The following is a 24969-nucleotide window of genomic DNA, read 5'->3' on the forward strand; positions in this document are numbered from 1 at the left end:
GACGTGCTGCTCTCTGCAGTAGTGAGCATGCCGAGGGGCTTTAAAGTCGTGATGCAAGTATCTCAGGGACAATGGAGATTTTGCTCTGGGAAATCCAGACTCTGTGTGCATTTTCTCTTTGTATGCATGGGAGGGCTTGTACCTTTTCTGTCTCTTTGACGATTTTTCTCTCCCTCCCTGGCTCTTTGTGTGTGTCTCGCTCTGTCCTTGTCCGCCGCCAACTTCCTACACACTCTGTCTCCACCTCTGCTCTGACCCCAGCTCTTTCTTTATTTCTGTCTCTCTTCCTTAATTGGCCATAATTTATAACCATAGCCTATTATTCATAAGTTATTTGATTGGATAAAATGTTAACTTTCCTATTCATACATTTAAAGGCTAAGAAGCAGAACAGTATGCATTTTTCTCTTAAACACTAATTTAATGGTAGTTTAGTTCATATTGCCCCAGGTCGAGCCCCTTTAAATCTGTGCCATCAATATAACATTGCCCCCCTCAGCACCCCATCTGAGCCTATTGACTGAGATCTCGCTCTCTGGTTCTGCTCCTCTAACATTTTGATACTTGGAGGCAATGAAGACTCTAGCAAAATGTGGGACTCAGACAAGGATGGGACCTTTGGCCTGCACAGCCCCTGCGTCTCCAGACTTTGAGCAGTCCCTGAGTGGCCCTTGTGCATCAGTGCAGGGGTGGGGAAGGGGCATAAAGAGGGTGGAATGGCCCCAACTTAGAGATAGGCTGAATTCTCAGACCCTTTGTGTTATTCTGGAGCTTAGCACCCAGAGAGGAGATTCCCAGACCACAGCATCCAGAGAGCCCGGGCATGGGCCAAGGAGAATGAAAGGGAAGGGAAGTCACAAGAGCAACAATAGCAGTAGCAATGCTCACTGAGAGCCTACATTGAGCCAGGCATTTTTATAAGCATTTTATGAGGTTAACACATGTAATCGTCACAACACCCTATGAAATAGGCAATATTATGCTTATTTTATGGTACACTGAGGCACAGAGTAGGGTTGCCAGTTAAATTTGAATTTCAGATAAGCAATGAATAATGTTTTTGTATAAGCACGACCCAAATGTTAGATAGAACACACTTAAAATGTTATGCATTGTTTATCTAAAATCCAAATTTAATAGGGATTTTGTAACTCTATTGGCTAAATCTGGCAACCCTAGCACAGAGAGATAAGGACACTTACTCAAGGTTGCATAACTATTAGTGGTAGAGCCAAAATTTAAACCTGGATAGTCTGACCCAGGGGAGTCCTTAATTACCCCACTGTGCCTCCCATCCCTGGCCCTACCTTCACTCTCTGCAGGCACCTCCCTTGTGCTGGGTGTTACCTCCACGCTGAGGGGTCTGACTTGGACCTCCCTTTCCTAGATGGCCCCAGCAGTCTTCTATGCCAGCTCCTCAGCCATACTCTCTGTACCTTCCGAAAGCATACATAATTGGCTCATTCCATTAAAATCCATTAGTTCGACACTTATGTATTGTGCACCTACTATGTACAACCCTCTTTACTAAAGTAGCCCTGGCTAGTAGATTCATTCTGGAAAGGGTTGGAACAGTCCCCATATGTCCCTCTCCTTCTAAATACTTCCATCCAATATGACCCTGATTGAGGCTCTGTGTGCTCCAGGCAGGTCACATAACCATTTTCAATGGAGCGTCTAGAGACAATGTCCCCATATTTGTTCTCTACCGCAGGCAAATGACTAATGGAGTGATTCCCAGGCTGGGTAGAATAGCAGGGCAATGCTGTCAGGGGCAGAGAGGGGAGAGTTTGGGACCCCAGAGAGGGCCTCTCATTCTCAGCCCATGACTGTTCCTGGACTAGACCTTTCTAAGAGGACATTCCAATCTTTCCCTATCCACCCCCACAGGTACTACTTTCCATGCCAACGTTGGCTGGCAGTGGAGGAGGATGATGGCCAGCTGTCCAGGGAGCTGTTGCCAGTGGATGAGTCCTATGTGCTGCCACAGAGCGAGGAGGGTGGGGGAGGCGGTGACAACAACCCCCTCGACAACCTGGCCCTGGAGCAGAAAGGTTTTCTAAACTAGAGCTGATTTCTTTCTCCAGCACCCCTCCCCTCTGCCTCTCCCTAACCCTAAGTCTCCATCTTCCTTCCCTCCCCTGTGGGCTCTGGGCACTTCCTCCCTTGACAGTCTATTGTATTGCCCTCTCATTCCTCTCTGATAAGACTGGGGAGGTAAAGGGGGCATAGTCTCATATATCTAGTGTAAGGCAGTATAAAGCACACAGCTTAGGACTGAGTTATTGTCAGAAATGAAATGGGATGGATTGGAATAAAATGGAATGAATTGGAATGGAGTGGAATGGACTGAATTGGGATGACTGGAATGGAATAGATTGGAATGAAATGGGATGGATTGGAATGACATGGAATGGAATGGAGTAGAGTGGAATGGAATGGAGTGGTGTGGAATGGAATGGAATATGGTGGGTTGGAATGGAATGGAATGGAATGTATTGAAGTGGAATGGAATGCATTGAAGTGGAATGGAGTGGAGTGGAGTAGAATGGAGTGGAGTAGAATGGAGTGGAGTGGATTGGAATGGAATGAAATGGGATGGGTTGGAATGGAATGTATTGGAATGGAATGGAATGGAGTGGAGTGGAGTGGAGTAGAATGGAATGGAGTAGAGTGGAGTAGAATGGAATGAGTGTAGCCACTTCTGATTCAGTCTTGTGCCCTCCCCTATAGGCACTCAATGCATTTTTATCAAGGGAAAGAATGAACAGTAACCTTCAAGAGTTCTGTGATGCTCCCCTCAAATATGCATCCCTAAAACTCCTCCCAGCCAGGAGGAGTCAGAATGGGGCTCCTGGCTGCTAAGCCTCTGACCCTCAAAGTCTCCCCTAACCTTCCTATCAAATCTATTGATTGAAGGCTTCCTGTATAAGCCAGAGGCAGAGGACTCACATCTCTACCCTCTGGAAGTTTCCAGACTAATGGTGACTGCAGAGTAACACATGCTGGAAAAAAAAATGATTCCTAGAAATGGCCAAGAGTAATATAGAAACATACTTATTACTAATCACTGGGCTCACAGATATAGGATTGAAGGGGCAAGAGAAAAATTGGAGTGATGGGGCTAGAGGGAGTGAATCAAGGAAGCCCTCCTAGAGGAGGTGGCTGTCCTCTTTCCTCCTTTCATGAGAGGAACAATCTACAATTCATTGCTCTATACTATTCTCTTGGCAGATAAATCTACCACATTCTCAGTGACCATAAAGACTGGGATTAAGAAGAATGCGGGCACAGATGCTAATGTCTTCATCACACTCTTTGGCACACAAGATGACACTGGTAAGAAAGCAGTGCAGGGCCAAGGTTCACCCACATTCTTCCCCAGGGAGACCAGAAGACTCAGCAGAAATTTCCAAGGGAATCCTAATTATGATTTTGTCTCTCAATAGGATGCAAGCAATTAGCCCCATTGAGAAAGGCAGTTCCTTTTTTTCTAAAAATTTTCTTCTTCTCTGAGCCAGCTTTCTTTTTCTGTTCTAATAGTGAAGGTAGCCCTGACTCCACCCAATAACAATCTGGGACAAGGTGGCTTTGCCCAACTTTCAATCAAATTCAGCCATGATACTGTCAGTATGAGGCACTGCGGGCATTGTAGAGTTGTTCAGGAGCATTTGCCCAGGTACTCAGAGAAGGTGGTGTTTAGTGTTGGGTCCAGCCATCTGCTCACGCCACTGTCCAGCCATTCTGTTGAGTTTAGAGAGGAGTCAGTCCCTCAAGTAGTCATCATACATTTGCTCAAAATCCTGCAGGTCCAGAGCCTAGTGCCAAGCATTATTGAAGAATAAATGGACCTAACCCTTGACCATGGGGTGCTCATATCTACTACAACAATGTGCTGGTAGAGAGCATGGACTTTGAAGCTTGTCTGATTGGTTCAAACCTCCACTCCACCATTTATTAGCTGTGTGACATTGGGCAAGTTGCTTAACCCCTCTGTGCCTTAGTTTCCTCTATTTATAAAATGAGGATAAAATTAGTATGTGCCTTCTAGAGTTGTAGGTCTAATGAAGTTGAATGTGTACAACATTTGAGACAAAGTGGCACTCAATAAACATTAATTAACATCAATTATTTAATAGATTGGATAAAGCAGATAATATATAATGATATAATTAGGTCATAACCTACAAATGTATGTGATTGCAATCATTCCTGAACCATGATCAAAGAAATTAATGGGCTTTGGCAACTGCTTTTATTAGCTGAGGCCGTTCTATGTGTTAGACACATTCTTGAGCATCCAATAGCCATCAACTCATTAAATCCTCACAACAGCCCTATGAGGAAGGGACTAAGACCTCTCCTTTTTTGATATTTGGAAAACCAAGTCTCAGAAACATTACATAATTTTCCCAAGGCCACCCAGTGGTAAGTGGCAGAGCCAGGCACTGGACCAAGGTCTGTCTGTCTCTCTGTATACTTGAACCAGGCTGTAGTGAGTCTAGGAATAGCAGAAGACTTTCTACATGAAGTGGGCCCAGAGCTGGGACTTATTGGGGTACAGGGACTTAAAGGCAAATGCAGTGCATGCTGAGGCAGGAGGACATAGCGATGACTCTGAGATCACCTCAGTTTCAGACTGACACTGCAGGCAGTCTCAGGACTGATTGTATATGTGAAATAGCTGGGGGTTGGGGCATTCAAATTCATCCCTCCTCTGTCATCCAGAGAAGATGCTCCAGAGATTCCCACATGTCTCATCCCTGAAGGAAACCCCATGTTTCCCTAGGGAACATAGAGAGTGTGGCTTTGTCACTGGCTCCCTCTCCATGTAGAGAGTTGTGAGGGTATGGAAGTGGTGCAGCATTGACTTAGAGCTCCACCACTGTCTCCTGGATGATTTTGAGTAAGGTATCTCTTTCAACATAAACTGGAAGTAAAAATGCACACCCTGAAGGGTTACTGTAAAACTCAGTGAAAGAACACACACCAAAAAAGTGCCCACTGTGAGTTGAACAGTGAGAGCACACGGACACAGGGAGAGGAACATCACACACTGAGGCCTGTCGGGGTGAAGGGTTAGGATAGGGATAGCCTTAGGAGAAATACCTAATGTAGATGATGGGTTGATGGGTGCAGCAAACCACCATGGCACGTGTATACGTATGTAACAAAACTTCACGTTCTGCACGTGTACCCCAGAACTTAAAGTGTAATAAAAAAAATTTTTTAAAAAGATAAAAAGAAAATATTGTGTATATATACACCATGGAATACTACTCAGCCATAAAAAGGAATGAAATAATGTCTTATACAACAATTTAGATGGAGCTGGAGCCCATTATTCTAAGTGAAGTAACTCAGGAATGCAGAAACCAAATACTGAATGTTCTCACTCATAAGAGAGAGCTAAGCTATGAGGATGCAAAAACATACAAAATGATATAATGGACTGTGGGGACTCATTGCGGGAAGTTTGGGAAGGGGATGAGGGATAAAAGACATCATTGGGTACAGAGTACACTGCTCAGGAGATGGTGCACCAAAATCTCAGAATTCACTACTAACTCACCCATGTAACCAAAAACCACCTGTACCCCAAAAGCTATTGAAATAAAAAATTGTTAAAAATGCCCACTATGCAAAGGTGGCCAGTGGATGATAATTGCACAGTCTAAATTTGGTGGAAGTTCAGAAATTTGGTAATTTTGAAGAGGGATTAAAGGTTTGGGTCTGACTAGGCTTGAAAGGCCTCAGGTCCAGCCAGTCATGCTGGGGTCATCCGATCCACAGGAATGACCCTCCTGAAGTCCTCCAAGACAAACAGCGATAAGTTTGAGAGGGACAGCATTGAAATCTTCACGGTGGAGACGTTGGATCTGGGAGACCTGTGGAAAGTCCGGCTTGGCCATGACAACACAGGTGTGGCTTCCCTCCCCTCTGTTCCCTGCTAAGACTTTAAGGACCATGGACAGGTACTTTTGGGCATCTGGGAAAGATTCTGGAAATTTGAATGCCATCTGTCTTCTGTAATGACACACCTTCCTCAATCCCTTTAGCCCAGTAGAGCCCAGAGAGTCCTCAGCTGCACACAGAGTTTCTGGCCTAATTAGTCTAGAGCTGTACCTGGACACTGGTGATTTTTAAAGCCTTTATCAACCCCAGTGTCGGTAATTTTAATGCACAGCCAGATATGAAAATCTCCGATCTAACTCAGTAGTTCTTTGAGTGTGCAACAGAATCACCTGGGGGGTTATTAACTCACAGATTTCTTGGCTCCACCCCCAGAGCCTTTGATTCAATTGCATCATTCCTATCATTGGGTAAGATTATAAAGCTTTTGTAAACACAGGCTCTTCCTGGCATCCCTGAGTTCTGTTTGAAGCCCCTTCTTCAAGGAAGGACAGCATCCTTGCTTACTTTCAGTGCCCTCCCACCTCAGCCTCCCCCTACTCTCCTGTCATCTCCTATTGATGCTCTTTTACTCTTACTAATTTCACTGACAGCAGCCTGGAGTGTGATCCAGCTTCAACATCTGGGTGCACATTTTAATGGGAGTCACTTTAGCAATGCTGCAAGCAAAAGGGATGTCATGTTAATGGTATCAGCCAGCCACCTAAGGAAGGATGTCAGGAGTCCCTGAAGTTAGCCACAGGAAATCATCTCTGCTCAGGTCCTTGATGGGTTCTGTGTCTCCTCTCTCTCTAGGCAAGGCCCCAGGCTGGTTTGTAGACTGGGTAGAGGTGGATGCCCCATCTCTTGGGAAGTGCATGACGTTTCCCTGTGGCCGCTGGCTGGCCAAAAATGAAGACGACGGGTCCATCATCAGAGACCTCTTCCATGCAGAGCTTCAGACGAGACTGTACACGCCATGTAGGAACCACACACGGCAAGGCCAGCCCTTCTCTGGGGCCCCATCACCAGTTACCCCAATTCAGCCCCAGTTCCTCCTTCAGGATTGACTGTGGGCCAGGCCCACCTTGAAGATTTTGGTCTTTCATCCCTGTCCTGAATTTTCTGAGCTCTGTGGGGGCTGTGGGCAGAGTTCTGGATCCAGGAAATGAAAATATGAAATTTATTCTAAACTCCACTCCAAGCTAGCTGGTGACAACATATAGAGAGCCTAACCTCTCTAGGGTTCAGATTCCTCATCTGCAGCATAGAGGTAATAATGCAGGATGATAGCAATATCCAAAAGGAAGAAAGATAAAGGTCTAACTGAGGAATCATTATCAACCCTGTCACCAATCCTTACTCCAGTCATTAACATGCCAAATAAGTCAGCAGTATAAGATTTTCTCGGGTGGTATACGTGACTGCCAGCCCCACAATGGCTTGAAAGGGCCCTCACTTGTGGGTTGAAGGGAAACACAGCCTGGACCCTGCCAGACCCAGAATTCAAAAAGAAGGTGAATGTAATTCCCTTTTCTAGCTAAGGGGAAGAAGGGAAGGGAGTAATTTAGTGAAGTTTTGACACTTCCTTTCCACTGTCATCATCAGAAAGAATGTATTAAATGTTTATAGACATGTAAGTACGTAGTACTATGTACTGGGAATCAAACTGAAATTAACTAAACTCTAAAAGTCTGTCTGAATTTGGTAAAATCTGAATAAAATCCAGAGCATATAATTTTTTCTAACTAAATAATAAACTGTACCACAAGATTTCCCCCAAACAACTCATACTTAATAGCATGTATCAGTGATGAACAATTTTTTGCCTAAAGCAATAAACTGAAATGAACAGATCATCAAAATATCTTCTGATCCAAAGTCTAAAATGAAGTGACATTTCTCTGGCTGGGCATGCCCAAAGCCAGCCCTGCATCCAGCCTCTATTCCCAGGAGTCACCTGCAGGCGAGGACAGACTCTAGCCTGAAAGATGTACATGGGATTGGCAGCAGCATTGGGTGGGACCCTTGAGGACAAACATATCCATTTCTCCCTACGTGCCCTAGGACACGCCATGCCAAAAAAAAAAGATAAAGAGTTTGTATGGTTTGACTTTGAATATGTTCAGTTCCAGCCTGATATTAAAACTAACCTAAAGGGTGAGCTGTTCCTGCCCAGAAACTTCCAGGGGTTCTCCTACTGCTGGCCAGTCTCAGGAAAGCTCAGATTCTGTTGCCAGCTTTTCTGTTCAAGGCTTTCCAAGTCTTGGGTCAGGGAGAAACCCCAGAGGCTCAGAGGAAGGAACTGTATGCTGCAGAGATGACACCTCTGTTATTGGTTGAGCACCCGGTAGGGTCAAGGCTGTTTCCCTTCAACCTATAGGCGAGGGTCTTTTCAAGCCATTGTGGGGTTAGTGGTCACCTCCGTGGGCTGTCCCTTTCTGTTGCCTGTGGCTAAGCAGCAGTACTTATCTCTAGTTCACAGCAACAAGACTCCTAGAGGCTGACCATACAGGCTTTAAGGTCAGACAAGCCTGGGTTGGAGTTCAAGTTCTACCATGTGACTTTGGGCAAGTTACTTCACCTCTCTGAGCCTTGGTTTTCTCATCTGTAAAATGGAGTGTAATAACACCTACTCCCTCAGCTCATTGTGAGGGTTAAAGGAGATAAGGACCATAGCATGCTCAGTACAAAGTCTGACATATAGGAAGTACTTAATAAGTGATAACTATTACTACTATTACTACTGCAAGTATCACTACTACAGCCCTACAGCAAAGTAACTATGATGATAAATGAAAGCAACATCTTCATCTGGAGAAGGTTAGGGCCACAAGAGAGAAGGAAGCTTCTATTGTGACTCCTTTCAAGGGCCAAGATTACAGGATAGAGTAGACATCCACTAGAACTGTTTCTCTCGGTTTTCAATATTCTTCTTTTTTTTCTTAATTTTTTTTTTCAGTTACTGTGACCCAGAGTAAGTGTACACATTTATACGCGTATGCAAAAAATAAAAATGTCACAAAAATTGTACCCTCATTATGTGTGATATACAGTGATATTTTTCTATTAGATTTTTTCAATTCCACATATTTTTTAAAATACTGTTGACAACCCACTAAACTCGTTTCACAACCTGCTAATGAACTAACCTATAGTTACTATAGCAATACATTGTTTCAGGTGGTCTCAAACTTTAGTATAAAGTATGAGTTAAATATTTAGATCCCTAGACCCATCCTGCAGAGAAACTAAGGCAGGGCTTGCAAATCTGTATTTTTTTTTTTTTTAAGAGAGAGTCTCACTCTGTTACCCAGGCTGGAGTGCAGTGGCGTGATCTCAGCTTACTGCAACCTCCACCTCCCGGGTTCAAGCAATTCTCCTGCCTCAGCCTCCCAAGTAGCTGGGGCTACAGGTGCCTACCACCACGTCCAGCTAACTTTTATATTTTTAGTAGAGACAGGGTTTCACCATGTTGGCCGGGCTGGTCTCGAACTCCTGACCTCGAGTGATTGGCCTACCTTGGCCTCCCAAAGTGCTGAGATTACTGGCATGAGCCACCACACCTGGCCTGCAAATCCGTATTTTTAACAAGCATCCCCAAAAGTTTCTGAAGCAAAGGTCTTCCACCCATGCATAGAGACATACTGGTCTCTATTCACACTGGTGGCTGCCCACCAGGAAGCTGCTTGCTAACAGCACTGATTTGTCAACCCTCTTTCGAGGGGAGATAGTCCCTGGTGGGACCAAGTAAACCCTGGTGCAGCCCTCACCTCCTGCTATCCCCTCCCCTATAAAAGACCTATGTAATATGTCTTGAATAAGGGGCTGGGTGTGAGGTGGATGGGTTGGGGCAGGCAGGCCATCTGGGAGCAAGTGAGAGACTGGGAGCAGGGGATAGGGAGAAGAGTGAAAGAATGCTCACTACCGTAGACTGGCCGATCCAATCAGCAAGTTACCCCCTGAAATCTAGTGCTCTTGTTTATGGAGTCTCTTCAGCCAAGCACCCTGTCGAGGGCACTTTACAGACAATGGACACTGAGGCTTAGATGTAACTTGCCCAGATTACACCAATGGTCAAGACAGAGCTGGGATTCCAGCCTGAGCTTGTCAAATTCCGAAGCCTATGCTTTCAACCAGTCTGCTACATGTGTTCTGGGATGTGAGAGGCTCACACACCCTGGTCTGAGGGGGTGAGGGTTTTCCATGGGGGCTGGGCAGGACAGGACCCTACCTGCAGTTGCTAGGCAACTTTGTGAAGGTCCAGGTCCCTGGGCAGCAGCTCCCCAGTGCAAGGGTCCGGGCTGGTGGTGCTGGTGAAGAACTGGCTCTCACCATGTTTGTTTTCTGTTCTCTCGTCCACTCTGGCTTTGCCCTCTGACCACTACCCTCAGTTGTTCCTTACGAGATCACCCTGTACACCAGTGATGTCTTTGCTGCTGGGACAGATGCCAACATCTTCATCATCATCTATGGCTGCGATGCCGTGTGCACCCAGCAGAAGTATCTGTGCACCAACAAGAGAGAACAGAAGCAGTTCTTCGAGAGGAAGTCTGCCTCCCGCTTCATTGTAGAGGTACTTGGGCTCAGCAGGCTGTCCAGGGATGGAGTAGGTCAGACAGAGGGAGAGGAGAAGCCCTACATTCAGGGCAGAACACATGCCGTTCATCCTGATGCACTGCTATTAGAGAGGAAGGTGGGCAGCTCATCCTACCTTCCTGGGCCTCAGTACATCCAAGCAACCAGGGGAATGGTGAAGCTAACCCTGCTCCTCCTGGACTGCTGTCAGGATCAAAGGCAATGATGAGAGACAGGACTTGGGAACACTAGAGGCATAAAGCCAACAGGCCTCTCTAGAGCTTCCAACAATAGACACTTACCCACAGGTGGAACATGGCTCCCAGACTTGCTGGTTGTGGGGTTCTGCTGATACTGCTATCCAGGGAGAGGTGGAAATCCCACCACCACTGGTCATGGGCTAGGGTCTCCTGCTCAGCTCTCAAGCTATGGTCAAACAATTTAATAGAGAAGAGCATTCTGTATGTTCCATGGCTTCCCATCAGGTCTTGACAATGGGGCTGCTGTTGTTCGGTGTTTACTGTGCATGTAGGTCATAGCACCTTGGAATCCATATACTTCAATTTAGTGCATACACACTGTGCCTGCCCAGTGTGCTCAGCTGTGCACTAGGTTGGGTGGGAGACACAAGAGAAGGGGAGAGCTCAGATCCTGCCTGAGAGGGGCTTACAGTCAAGTTGGGGACCCCAGTCCTGCCAACAAAGGTAATGAGAGAGTCTGGTGATGGTCATTGGCAGGGACCCTGTGGGTCAGAGGGCACTGTCATAGGCTAACTCACTTAATTATCATAAAAACTCTGTGCTGTAATTGTCCCTATGTAAATATGTGGAAACTAAGGCACAGAGTAAACCTCTTCCCTAAAACCACACAGCTAGGATGTAGAGGGAGCAGGATTGAAACCCAGGAAGACTGGCTCTGGAATATGCACTCTTAGCTACTGCAGTAGACAAGCAAATGGACTGAGCTTACTATCACTGTTTAGAGAAGGGAGAAGGCTCCTTGGAAGAGGTGGCTTTGAGTTGGATCTGAAAGGGGGCATTAGCAGGGACAAGGAGGAAAGGCGTTCCTAGCAAAGGGAACAGCATGGCCAACAGCTCAGAGGTGGAAATAAGCATGTGGCTTGAGGTTTGACTAGAAGCCATGGGAGGAGTGTGATGTGACTTGGATGGACGGCAGTAATGAAGCAAGACTTAGAGGGGTAGTGCAGGAGACCCTGAAGGAGAAAAGCCAGGAGCCTCAGAAGGCTGGGCCCTCCAGGCAGTGGGATCTTTGGAGATGTGCCCCTTATTTTCTGATAGGAAACAAAGCCCAGGGCACCTTCCTTCTTCCTGGGCCAGTCTCTATCCCAGGGGACGCCCTGCTCTCTTCCCACCTTCTCTGGAGCAGTCAGCACTTGTGGGAAGGTCTGTCACCTTTGCTGAGTCTTTTAACGAGAAAATTTAAGGGTGATTCATTAATCCACACAAAGCTAACGTCTCATCCACCCAAGATGTCATGGTGTGTGAGTCATCCAGGCCTGATGCCGTCAGCGGCTGAGGCTGTGATCACACCTCGGGCATGACTTCCGGGGAGTTTTTATCAATGAAGTCCCCGCTAATAGACAGCTATAATTTGCCAGTAATTTTGTTGCTTTTTTTTTTTTCTTTTCAAATCTCTCTGTATTTGGGGGGAGTGTGAGAGCTGGGAAACAAATGAAAGGGCTTTGACTCCTGGCCTCTGTCTCTCTGCCCACCTGTGTCCCTCTCTCTGCACTTCCCTTTTCTGATTGATTTTCAGGTAGGAGGTAAAATGCTGAATTGCAGAGTCCATAACCCTGGATCTGACTGTGGCTCAGCCACTAACTCAGGATGAAGCTGCTTCCTCTCTCTGTGGCCTCCTCCTAAGAAAAGGGGTTGACCAGGAAAAGAACAATAATAGCTAAGAGTTATTGAGAACATCCAAGGGCCAGCACAGTTCTAAGGACCTGATGTGTATCAACTCATTTAATCTTCATAACATTTCCAAGATATAGGTAGTATGATCATTCCATTTTACAGATGAGGAAATAAAGTGCAGAAAGGTTAAGCAGACTTACTTAAGGTGTCTTAAAACAGCAGAACTGGGATCTAGACTCAAGCAGTTCAGTTCCAGCGCCTTCTCTGCCTAATTCTTTCACCTTCCAGAATACTAGGGTCCCTTCTGATGCTGATGTCCTCTGAGTCTTTCTCTGAGGCCCACCAACCATAAGTAGCTGTCCCCTAAAAGCCACATTGCTCTCTGAGGGGTTAGAACTGAGAAGGCCACCAGGCGTGGTGGCTCACGCCTGTAATCCCAGCACTTTGGGAGGCCGAGGTGGGTGGATCACCTGAGGTCAGGAGTTCGAGACCAGCCTGGCCAACATGGTGAAACCCTGTCTCTACTAAAAATACAAAATTTAGCTGGGCATGTTGGCAGGCGCCTGTAATCCCAGCTACTCCAGGGGCTGAGGCAGGAGAATTGCTTGAACCTGGGAGGTGGAGGTTGCTGTGAGCTGAGTTTGCGCCACTGCACTCCAGCCTGGGCGACAACAGCGAAACTCCATCTCAAAAACAACAACAACAACAAAACGGAGGTGGCCATCCTGTCCCATGCAACTTAGTGCTTAGAGGATTAAGGTCACAGAAGCCAGAGATTCTCCTCTGCATCCCATACCTGGAGGCTCCAGGTGGGAGAGAGAAGATGTTGTAGCTGCCCCATCCCCCGCCCAGTTCAGGGGCTCACCTGGCACACATGTATCAGCTTCTTTTTTCAAGGGACTTTCATGCACACCATCGTGGTTAAGGCTCACCACTGCATTATGAGAAGGCCTGGCTGATTTTATCATACTCATTTTGCAGCTAAGGAAATACTCTTTTGTCCTTGCAACCAATGCTTATTGAGTACCTAGGTCATAGGCATTGTTCTAGGTTTTCGGGATACAGTGCAGCGCAAAATGGTGCCTGCCTCGTGGTTCTCAGTGGTGAAAGAGATGGTAGGTGTCACACAAATAAATGAAAACTTACAACTATGAGAAGTACTCCAAGGTGGGGCTCCACTATGCAACAAGAGCCTGTCATGAAGAAAATTAACTTTCTTGGGGAGGTTAAGGGCTTTCCTGAGGAAGTGATCATTGAGTTGAGACCTGGATTATGAGATTGAGCAGGTGTGGGGTTAGGTAAAGAAGAGGAAGGCAGAGAGGCAAGCAAAGCATGTGCAAAGGCCCCGTGGCAAGGAATGTGGAGTTTGAGGGACTGGCATTTCTATGTGGGAGCACAGAAACGGAGTGGCTGGAAGGTGGGGGACTCTTAGGGGCCTGGGGCCTTGAATAAGTCAACTTGGCAAGACAGGAGCATGGCACAGCCAGAACTCATCTTCTGCTACCCAGTTCAGTTCTCACACAGGGGATGAGTTGCTACAACAGTGAGCAGTGGCAGATGGGGAGCTGGGCTCCACGCTGAAGAGGGGTCCCCCTCCCAGAGAAGGTTGATTAAACCAAGTTCTGGAGTCAAGGCTGACTTTAAGAGAGGGGACATAAGGCATGAGCGTGGCATGTGTGTCAAGGACAATGGGAGCTGACCTGGCTGGACAGTGGAGACGTATCAGGAGGAAGTGCAAAGGGACTCAGGATGGATGCCCTGGGGAAGCAGGATGTTGCCGAGGCCATACTTTCCTGGATCTTTCAGCTAACATCTGGTGCCTTATCTCTTTTCCAAAGTTAGAAGATGTGGGAGAAGTCATTGAAAAAATTCGGATTGGCCATAATAACACGGGCATGAATCCTGGGTGGCACTGCTCTCACGTGGACATCCGCAGGCTCCTCCCGGATAAAGATGTGAGTTTTTGACTGGTCTGTTCTGCTGTTTCTTTTGTCCCTTTCCAGAGCAGGTTTAAGTAAAATTCCCTGTAAGGACCTGCTGGCTAGATCAGCCTTATTGAGATAAAAATCTCATAATGAAAATTCACCCAGTTCACTCAGAGTGCAGAAACAAGCTCTGGTCCCAAGCAGAATTTTCCAGAACCTGGTTTAGTGGTCAAGGAGGAGGGTCTGGGCATGTCTCTCCTCCCCACCTCCAAGGCCATATTACTAGTGATTGACCAGAGTGCCCTTCCTGTAACTCAAGGTCAACTCACATAGAAAATCCACCCCAGACAACTTTAAAAACATACTGAAGCCACAAAAGTATAAACATAGGAGATAGATCTCAGCCATAGCTATGGATATGAATGAAGAGGGAGCAATTTTTTTTTTTTTTGAGATGGAGTCTTGTTCCATCACCCAGGCTGGAGTGCAATGGTGCTCCGCCTTCTGGGTTCAAGCAATTCTCCCGCTTCAGCCTCCCAAGTAGCTAGTTCTACAGGCACACGCCACAACGCCTGACTAATTTTTATATTTTGTTAATAGAGATGGGGTTTCACCATGTTGGCCAAGCTGGTCTTGAAATCCTGACATCAGGTAATCTACCCGCCTTGGCCTCTCAAAGTGCTGAGATTACAGGCATAAGCCACCATGCCCAGCCAGAGGGAGCAATTTTTAAATACAGAGCACCCCCCTCCTCTTCCCCACTGAATCTGAGTCTCCAGGATGGAGTTCAGATACCTATTTTTAAGTGACCCTGGGAACCCCAGCCTTTCAGAGCCAAACTCTGATGTGGCTGTGCAAGTCTTTAAGACTGATCTACTGAAATTGGGGCAAGGGGCTCTCCTGTGGCTTTTATATTATTTATGGGGCCCCATGATCCTTGTCCTTGGTCTCCATGAGTATTGAGATGCTGAAGAATCCCTGAAGTTGGCAGCTTTCACATTAAGGGCTAATTTTCCTTTTTCTGCCTCACCCCAGGGTGCAGAGACCTTGACTTTCCCATGTGATCGGTGGCTTGCCACCTCCGAGGATGACAAAAAGACCATTCGAGAACTGGTTCCGTATGACATCTTCACTGAGAAATATATGAAAGATGGGTCCTTACGGCAAGTCTACAAGGAAGTAGAAGAGCCTCTGGACAGTAAGTGTGGTGTGGACACCCTCATCACCACGGGCAGGCTCCAGGACCCCTGGTCATCCCGAGCACATGCCCTGTGCCAGGCTGAGCCTCTTCACCCAGGAGGAGGATCTGTTGTTACCTCCACTCTGTAGAGAGGGCCACTGAGGCTCACAGAGGTTGCATAATCTGCCTAAGTGCACACAGCTAATAGATGGCTGAGCTAGTCTTCCAAGTTCCAGCTGTCTCACTCCAAGGTTTGCGCTAAAATTCTTCCCTGGTCTAACATTGAGATGATACATCCAGATAAGGGGAATCCTGTTCCTGGTTTATCCTCGTCCCTGTTTTCTCCCTGCTATTCATTTATTTGCTACCGATCACTGGCTTTGGCCTCTCTGCTCTTGCTGGCCTCAGCTGTCCCAACTTAGTATGAATCAAGAAACCTTCTTGATTTATATGTAACTGGAACCGTTGTGTATTTGTTCTCAGTAGTTTGGCATGGCTCTAGAATGTCCAAGGTCCTGAGTTTCTTTTCTGGATGGGCTGGTTAACGTGTCCATTCTTCATCAACGTGGTTTTCTCTGAAGGATTTGCATCAAACTGGCCACCCATTTCTTGTACTTCCTCCTCCTTTGCTTTTGGTGATACCACCATATTCTAGTTCTCTTCCTACCTCTCTGAAGTGTTTAGAGTGCTGGTTTCTTTTCTCATGCTAGATAGTATTCCTCAAGGCTCAGTCCTCAGCCTTCTCTTCTCCTCTCTTTCTACATTGTGTATGTGTACACACACACACACACACACACACACACACACACACACCCCTTTTCTCAGAACACGTGGACAGAGTCATACCTCTGTTTTGACCAGTAATGGCATCGTCCATGTCAATCCCCATGTTATTCATGAGCCATTCAGCTCTGAATTATCTTGAGCTATTTCACAGTCAAATTCATTTGCAAAAAACAGTCTTTCTACCCCTGATGATAGAAAAGGAATACAGTGGATCTCTCTAGCAGGGCAGCCTACACAGATCAAAGAAGCTCCAAGAGCTTGAAAATCCACCTTAAATTTGTTGTGTTGTCTTCTTGGAAAAACTGGAGTAAAATTTAAAATTCTGGGCCCCTTATGGAGACAGGAAGACAGGTCTTTCTGCCCACCAAGTGGATAAGACACCCAAAAGACAAAAGGCAAACACCATCTTCCTTTTTTGTCACTGGAAATAAAACAGCTATAGCTCTACCTTTCCTTTAACCTGAGTTGTCGCCCAGAAATAAAAATGAGTGTTGCCTCAATAGTGTGACTCCCCTACTCCTATCCTTTTCTCCACATAGTCTTTGCTATTAAATCTGGGGATAACTTCCTTCTCAACTTGGACTCCAGAGGATGCCCTGGAAAGCTGTCCCAGGAGAGCACTTGGGCTGTTCTGTGTGAATAACACACCACAAAACTCACTCTGAGCTCGGTGATGTTTCTAGGGAAACATCTCTCCACGGATGCGCCGGGTGGCCTGGGTGGGATGGGGAGGGAGGAGGATCCAGAAATAGCTGGCTCTGACTGCACTACCGCATTGCTCAGCACCCAGAAGCTGAATCAGTTTTCCTAATTCCCAGAGGACTGGAGAAAGCAGCAGACGAAGGGGGAGTGAGGAGGCCATTTCATCCCAGCCCCTGGGGACACAGCATCCTGCCCTGGGACACAGGCTCCTAGAAAAGGTGTCCCTATAGGCCCATGCCACTTGTGATTAGCTCACATATGGAGTAGGCCCAAATGCACAGCTAGAAAATGGATGGGGGGGAAAATGAGGGGGAGGACCGTCGACTCTCGTGTCTAAACTATGACAAGTTTCCTAATGTCACCGCAGGTCAGTATTAGCAAGACAAGCTTAGGTAACATTTAGACAATAAAGAGAGGATTTTCTTTATTAATGTACTGTGTGAAATGCTGACAGGTTTCTGCACCGAGCTGAGTGGGGCAGGGTGGGGTGGGAGCAAGTGTGGCTGGTCCCTGGTTTCTGCCCCTGGCGGTGTCTTTGACCAGCCTCTTCAGGTCAACTCTCACAATGCACCCAGGAACTTCGGAGGGTAGTGGCTTGGGCAGGGCCACTGAGACAAGGAAGATGGTTGGGGAGAAGGTTTGGAAAAGGGACGGGGGTTGCAGGAGAGGGTAGAGTTTAGGTTTGAACATGTGAGTTTATGATTTTGGGGTCTGGTCAATGTGGAGACGCCCTCTAGGTAATAAGTGTGTGGATCCGAAGCAAAGGAAGGACCTGGGTTGGAGGCAAAGACTCAGAGAACTCAAGGAAGTGCAAGATGAGAGCTGAGAAATGCAGGTGGAACCTGGGAGGCCTTGGCATCCAAGGCACGGGTGGAAGATTAGGAAACCATAAAGCTACCCAAGAAGGAGTGTCCAGCCACACAGAAGGAGAGCAGGAGGGAATAATGCTGCAGAACCCAGTGGAAAATAAGAAAATCATGGGAACCCTGCTGTGGGTGTGAATGTGTTCCACAGCCATGGGGACAAGCAACTCACATCACTTTACTTAACTAAATTTAATGAAATGTGGTTCTGAGCCCACTTGCAAGGGCTAATAAGAAAGCCCAACTCATTCACGGCAGGGAGGGTAATCCCCTTTTTGAGGGTCTTCTAGGAATCCTGAGGCTCACAGGAGAGGCCTGGCCCTTAGTCCAGGGTGAGTGCCACTCCCAGCTGTGCTCACTGTCACACAGTGTCACGACTGGCTCTCCACCAACACACAAGTATCATTTCTCTGGGTGGCCAGAAACACTCCTGCATGAATCTGGCTTTGTCAAAAGACCCTCTGTTCCACGCTTGAGGCCCCCTTCAAGCATCAAGTCCGCAAAGAAGCCCAGCTGTCACTTCCCTATAGGGTCCCTGTGTGCAGGTGAGGGGTCCCTGCGGCCCACAATTACTCCCGAATCCTCACTCCCTCCCAGGACAAGGGAAGTTAACCTTCCTCCCACTTTGGCCACCTCTGACTTTCAGCTTCCATTTCTCACCTTGGGGATAATCCAGCCAAGTCCCCTCTTCCTTGGCCTGAAACTCAAAATCTCCAAAGACAGAGGATACAGAGAGGGGCCAACCAATTTTTAGCCTTCATAAAAATGCAAGATGAGTCTCCCTGCTAATGAGAAGGTTGGGAAAGGAGATCTTTTATTTTTCCTTAAATAAAAACAGCAGAACAAAAACAAGATACCATGCGTTTTTATTTTTCATAATAATTTTTAATAATTGTGACACCAATATTTATTGAGCCTTCCCTATGGGCCATAGGAGACCAAGGAGAGAGCGGCAGTCACAGTGGCTTTGGTGAGGAGTTGACCTGGACTGCTGGGGCAGGGGAGGGTGGCAGTGGGTTGGAGAATAAATGAACATAAGGAAATGAACAGAGGAGAAACTGTTATTTAAAAAATATTTTTTTTCTATGAACCACTTAGAAGGATCTGGTGTTGACACTGGTCACCCTTAGATGGGAAGGCATTTTATTGCCATGTATCATGGCAGGTAGATTTAGCGACCACAGTGTGGACACATCTCAGGTAGTTTCTGAGTCTTTCTCCGTGTACACTACAGACACCTATATGGGCAGATAGATGGTTTGAGGGGTGCTAGAAAAAAAGTTTATATTTTTGGGGTCTCATAGAGCCTACCTGGGTCTAGATCAGATGAGCACACTTCCCACTGGAGAATCCACATGGATTTGAAGCTGAATATGCATAATTGAGCAAACAAAAGGAAGGCATTAACTCCTTGAGGCCTAGGCCAGAAGGTTAGCACCTCCTACAAATCCAGTTCCCCAAGACCTAAAGCGCTGTCACCCTTTTCTTCCCTTTGTCCGTCTGTCTGTCCCACCACCTGCCCAGTTGTGCTGTACTCGGTGCAGATCTTCACAGGGAACATTCCTGGGGCAGGGACGGATGCCAAGGTATACATCACCATCTATGGAGACCTCGGGGACACTGGGGAGCGATACCTTGGCAAGTCAGAGAACCGGACCAACAAGTTCGAGAGAGGAACGGTATGAGGGGCACACGGAGTTTACCCTCCTTCCCTCCTCCCCAGGCCCAGTGATCTAGGTGCCAGCTCTTCTTGGTTCCCGGGGACATCCAGGAACTCCATGGGGCATTGTGCACACTCATCTGGGCCTCTGCCCTTGCCCTTCCCTTGCAAGTGTGCCTTGTTCCCCTCTCCTAGCTGATGTACCTACCCTGGGTCCTGCATAGGGGATGAGGTGAAGCAGAAGGCCAGCCTTGGACAAGCAGGAGGCCTGATGGAGCTCCAGGTTGTTGGCTGCATGGGGCTGGGTCATCTTCAGAAAATCCAGTTCACTGTGCATGGTTCATGAACGTGGAGGTGAACACTGCAGAATGGCAGGGGCTGTGCTGACAGAGACTTGAACTGTGGGGTGCAGAGGGGATCTGGAGGCCTGGTTCTGCTATCAACTCCTTATCTGCTTCAACTTCTCTGGCCTCAGTTTCCTCATCTGTAAATTGAAGGGTCAGATATGAATTGGCTAAATTGTGTTGTGTACAGCCCCAGGTGGCTCCAAGGCCCTTGGGAGCGGTGGAGACAGGTGCAGATGGACACCCCACTCCCTCCCAGGTGGATCCACTTTGACCTGGCCTGTTGATCACAGTGCCAGGCAAGCCCTCTGTTAAGCAAAGGGTTCTGTGGCTATAAAAAGGCTTGAAAACCACACGACTGGGTGATGTGTAAGGCTCTTCCAGCTCTGACAGACTGATTTTACAAAAACACAGGAGTCTCTAAGGGTGGGCTTTATGAAACTTCCCTTCTCGAAAGCTTGGCTCCCCTCTCCCTGCCTCTAATCCTCCCACTCCATGCCCTTTCTGGCATGCCCCCTGCCCCTCCTCGCACTTGCTCCTCAGCCTCCTTTCCTTCTCCTCTCCATGCACTGAAATCTGCCTGAAATCCCCACAGGCCAGGCTATCTCCGCAGGGAGATCAGGTTAAGGGGATTGGCTCCTAACTCGATCTGTGCTCTTGCCGGTGGCTGTGCATGTCTGGGGATTTCATACATCAGCCAATGGGTATTTATCAAGGGTCTCCTTAAACCTGACCCTCAGCCAGGCATATCCCTTAACATTGAACCACTCTACTAGTGAGGAGGATATTAGCCCTGGGACTAGAAAGGTGGGTGTCGTCTAAGTGGGTCTGCAGCTGGCTGGTGACCCCATGAGTCAGACACTGTGGAAGGAGCCCCAGCCTGGCTGCCAGGTCTCCAGGAGTCAGACCCCCCAGCACTCCCATTCACTGTTTCACCAACCAGATAGAAACCATTTACTTTTAACTTCAGTTTACTGCATCTGGAGCAGGAATAGTAATATGATTGCTAATTAGACCTCTGGGCTGAAAAACAGGACAAGATGTAAGAGCATATTGTACCAGGAAGAAATAATCTAAAACACACACATTCATGTTCCACAAGAGATCTAATTGTTCATTGCCCTTATAAAGTAGGTAGAAGGAGTCCTATCCTCCTCTTTCCATCTTGCAAAAATAGAATGCCAAAAAGGTCAAGTGATTTATGTGATTGTCCCTGACTCTACACTAGGGATATTATTTATCAGGTCCCCAGATGCTAGGGGCAGGTCACCTGAGCTCAGATCCTGGCTCTGACACTTACTAGCTGTGTGATCTTAGACAAGTTACTTAACGTCTCTGTGCCTCCTTTTCCTCCACCCTAAAAAAGAGTTAATTTTGAGTTACTGTGAAGGTCAACTGAATAAAAAATGTGAAGTGCCTAGAACCATGTCTGGCAGGCAGGTAGCTCTTTGTGCTGGATATTGTCAAGCCTTGGGAAAGCTCACCTGTCCCCTGCCCTAGTTGACGCCTGGTGTTGATGCCTGGTAAATGCATTGTAAAAGCAGCAATGTACAACATACAGCTGAGAGGTCCATTTTTATGCATGGCTTTATTTACAGACTCTGGCAAAGAATAGGCATTCAATAAATATGGATTAAGTAAATAAATGAATGGAAGTATAAATGAAGGTGATGCAACCATTCCCTTCTGTGTTCAGATTCCGTTTTTTTTCTTCCTCTATCTCAGCAATTGTTATGTCACAAGAAAAAATCTTTGCCCCATTCTGCCCCATCACTTTCTTCACTTTTCCTCCAGTTTTGATTCCCCATCAGGGGAGCTGGAGCAACTTCTGGCTCAGTTACTAACCGTGTGACCTTAAGTTCACTGCTGAGTATCTAGAAGCTTCCATTTCTCTGATCACTCCAGAATATGGAAGTCATCTTGGACACCCCTGTCCCTGTTGGAAACCCCTCCCCACCCACCTCCAATCAATCGCCAGGTTCCAGAGTCTTCCTTCTAAATAACCTCAGATCAGCCAAGTCTGCCCTGTCTCCACTCAGCCTTGCCTCATCTCAGCTCGCTCACTGAGCCAGCGTGGTCTCTCTGCTCCAGGCCCTGCCATCCAACCCACCCTCCAGCTTCCTCAGTTAACCTGTCCAAAGCTGACCAGTCACTCTGTCACTTCAAGCCTGCAAAGGCTCCCCATGGGTCCCAGATCTGCCCTGAGTCCTTCATGGGATTTGCAGACCTTCATGGCCTACCCCCACTGGCCTGTTCAGAGTGCCCTCTGTAGACCACTGAGTGCAGTTTCCAGAATGCCTCACCCTCTCTCCTACCTCAGCATCTTTCCAAACATTTTCTCTGCTTACATGTACATGCACCCATAGAAAATAGGTAAGCCATTCCATGGTATTACTGTTTTACATAAAAGGCATCGTGCTATATAAACACTTCTTTAACTTGCCCTTGGCGTGCATGGCTGCCTTGGAAATCTCTCTCTGCCAGGGTATTCAAACATAGATGGAGGTGACTCTTCTCTATAGCCACTGCACACACAACTTTCTGCAGGAAAGGCTTTACCAGTTATTTAGCCACTCCCCAAGCACAGGACCCTAGATGGCTTCCAATTTTCCACTGTAAAAATTATCTGTGATAAACATCCTTGTGCAATGTGAAGGTCTTCCTCCAGGACAGATGCAAACAAGTGGAATTGCTGTATCTCAGGGTGGGCCCATTCTTACTCTGGTGAACCCCGTGGATTGCCAGCACCCCAGGACTGCTCCCATCCACATCTGCTTTTGGCTACACACTACTAGCAGCTATTTACCACACCTCACTGAGCTCCCCTCAAAGAATCAGCACACAAGAGTGGAATGTCCACTTGACTGAAGACAGACTCAGGGATACAGATGAGGGCCTTGTGTCACAAACCCCACAAAACCCCCTTGAGCCTGCATTCCAGATGTTTGTCCCTGAGTCCCTCCACAGCCTTGCCTCCCCCAGAGCCTCACCTCTACTGCCTCCTCTCCTGCAGCCCAGCCTTACTGGCTCATCCAACTCCCTCTCAGCATCTCTCAGGGAATTTCAAACCCCCTCCCATTACTCAGAAGTTCATCTCTAGAAGAGCTTTTGCCCTCCGGTTGCCACAGCTGGACTCATCCCCAATGCTCAGCATAGCTAAGGAGTCTGGGAACAGGACCAGCTGACCACCCCTCCTCTGCCTCTGCCCATGACCTTCAGGTCCCACCCACCTTACACAGAGGAGGCTTCCAAACACCCACAGGCTTCTCCCAAAAGGAACGTGGTGAAGGCAGTTTTCTCCATGGCAGCACGCATATAAGTGGACTGCAAAATGGGACCACTGTGGATATGAGGCCTTGGACCCCACAGGCTCGGTGTTGGGGATTTGGGCTTGGAGGGCTCCCCAGCAAGGAAGGTCTGTTCAGCGCAGCAACTGAGGGGGATGGAAGGTCCCAGAAGGGTGGGGCTGCAGTGGGTCGAGTGGGGTGCACCCCCCATCTGAGTCCCCACATCTGGGCTCCCCAGGCTGACACCTTCATCATCGAGGCCGCTGACCTAGGCGTCATCTACAAGATCAAGCTCCGCCATGACAACTCCAAGTGGTGCGCAGACTGGTACGTGGAGAAGGTGGAGATCTGGAATGACACCAATGAGGATGAGTTCCTGTTCCTATGTGGGCGCTGGCTGTCCCTGAAGAAGGAGGATGGGCGACTCGAGAGGCTTTTTTACGAGAAGGTGAGGCAAGGGGCCTATAGGGCCTGTGGCCATCCTCATGCCTAGGGGAGATCCCTCGAGGTGGAGGTGCTGGAGCTGCAATTGCCAGTCCTGCTCTCCCACACAGGAGTACACTGGGGACCGCAGCAGCAACTGCAGCAGCCCGGCTGACTTCTGGGAGATCGCCCTGAGCTCCAAGATGGCCGATGTCGACATCAGCACAGTGACCGGGCCCATGGCTGACTACGTTCAGGAGGGCCCAAGTAAGCCAACCAGGGAGCTCTTTAGACGGGGGCCAGGCACATGGAAATGTTTTAAAGCAATTCTTGGATGAGCCATTCTTGAGCCCCACCATCACCGATGACATATCTAACACTTAGTCATTTACATAGTTTACACACATATTACCTGTTTTATCCCCAGAACAACCCTGCAAGGTGAGAGGGCAGGGCTAAGCCCCCTTTGCAGATGGGGAAACAAAGGTTAAAGGAAGTTAGGGTGAGAATGAACATCCCTTACCTGTCACTAGAGCATCACACAAAGCACTCAGCCATGCAAACTTAAGGCATGATGTGGTGGTGAAGGCAGGGGAAGAAGTCCTGAGATGGTCATTTGGGGACTGAAGTTCCATTTCTGGTTCTGACAATAAAATGTGTGGCCTTGGACAAGCCAGTCTCTTGGCTTCAGTTTTTTCTTCCTCCATAAAACAGTATAATTCCCTGGCAAGTTCATTGTGCTAACCAGATTTTTGAGATAAGGCAGTTCTAAATTGCCTATCAAACATTTGAATGCACTACCTTCATAGTCAGTTCTCTTAAACATAAGAGTGTGACAACCACGCTATGCCCCTCCAGGAGGCCACATAGTGGCCTCTGTGGAGTCAGGCAGAGAAAGTCAGTCTGCTTGCAGTTTACATTTTCACTCTAATAGGACCGCCAAGAAAGTGCCTTTCCTCAAGCACTAAGATCACCTGTGGAAAGGCTCCCCCTGTAAAGATAAAATAAGGCCATGTGCAAGTAATTCCAGCCAGGAAGATACAGTTTGGAAACTTTTCAAAGAGATACAGATTGTATAACCTAAAATCCACTATACCAATGTCTCCTTACATGTCATAACCACCCCAGCTGCAAGACGCATGGATAGTTGGTGGGAAACTACAACTCTATGGACACTACCTGAGCAAGTTTTATGCTGATTAATCTGGTGTGTTTTGGAAATTGCTGTCTTCTAGGACCTTCATTCACTATGTTGCATATATGATACATTTTTATTGTTCTTCTTCAAATTCCTTCTTTCTATGAGACCTTGCTTTTGCCAACAGCATTTTTGTTGACCATAGGGAGCTTTTTGCATATAACGCTTATACGTGGTGAGAGGTTATTTTTCTTACCCTCCTTCACATAATAGTGCTAGGTTCAAGTAGGATAATTGGTCAAAAGAGCTTTTAGAAG

At 47.4% G+C, this 24969-nt stretch overlaps 1 protein-coding gene across 1 annotated transcript in view; it reads left to right on the forward strand.

Moving 5' to 3' along the window:
* The window catches only part of LOXHD1 (lipoxygenase homology domains 1), a 179654-nt gene that overhangs the window by 108073 nt on the left and 46612 nt on the right, over nt 1-24969 (forward strand). Inside the window, exons 22-31 of the mRNA XM_030810026.1 lie at nt 1891-2054; nt 3235-3339; nt 5794-5922; nt 6709-6873; nt 10287-10468; nt 14183-14299; nt 15305-15467; nt 19325-19479; nt 23330-23539; nt 23646-23781. Coding sequence (XP_030665886.1) covers nt 1891-2054; nt 3235-3339; nt 5794-5922; nt 6709-6873; nt 10287-10468; nt 14183-14299; nt 15305-15467; nt 19325-19479; nt 23330-23539; nt 23646-23781 — 1526 coding nt within the window. The remainder of the gene's footprint in view (nt 1-1890; nt 2055-3234; nt 3340-5793; nt 5923-6708; nt 6874-10286; nt 10469-14182; nt 14300-15304; nt 15468-19324; nt 19480-23329; nt 23540-23645; nt 23782-24969) is intronic.

Source organism: Nomascus leucogenys, chromosome 4 (genome assembly GCF_006542625.1).
Source record: "Nomascus leucogenys isolate Asia chromosome 4, Asia_NLE_v1, whole genome shotgun sequence".
In the NCBI taxonomy this organism is placed as follows: Eukaryota; Metazoa; Chordata; class Mammalia; order Primates; family Hylobatidae; genus Nomascus; species Nomascus leucogenys.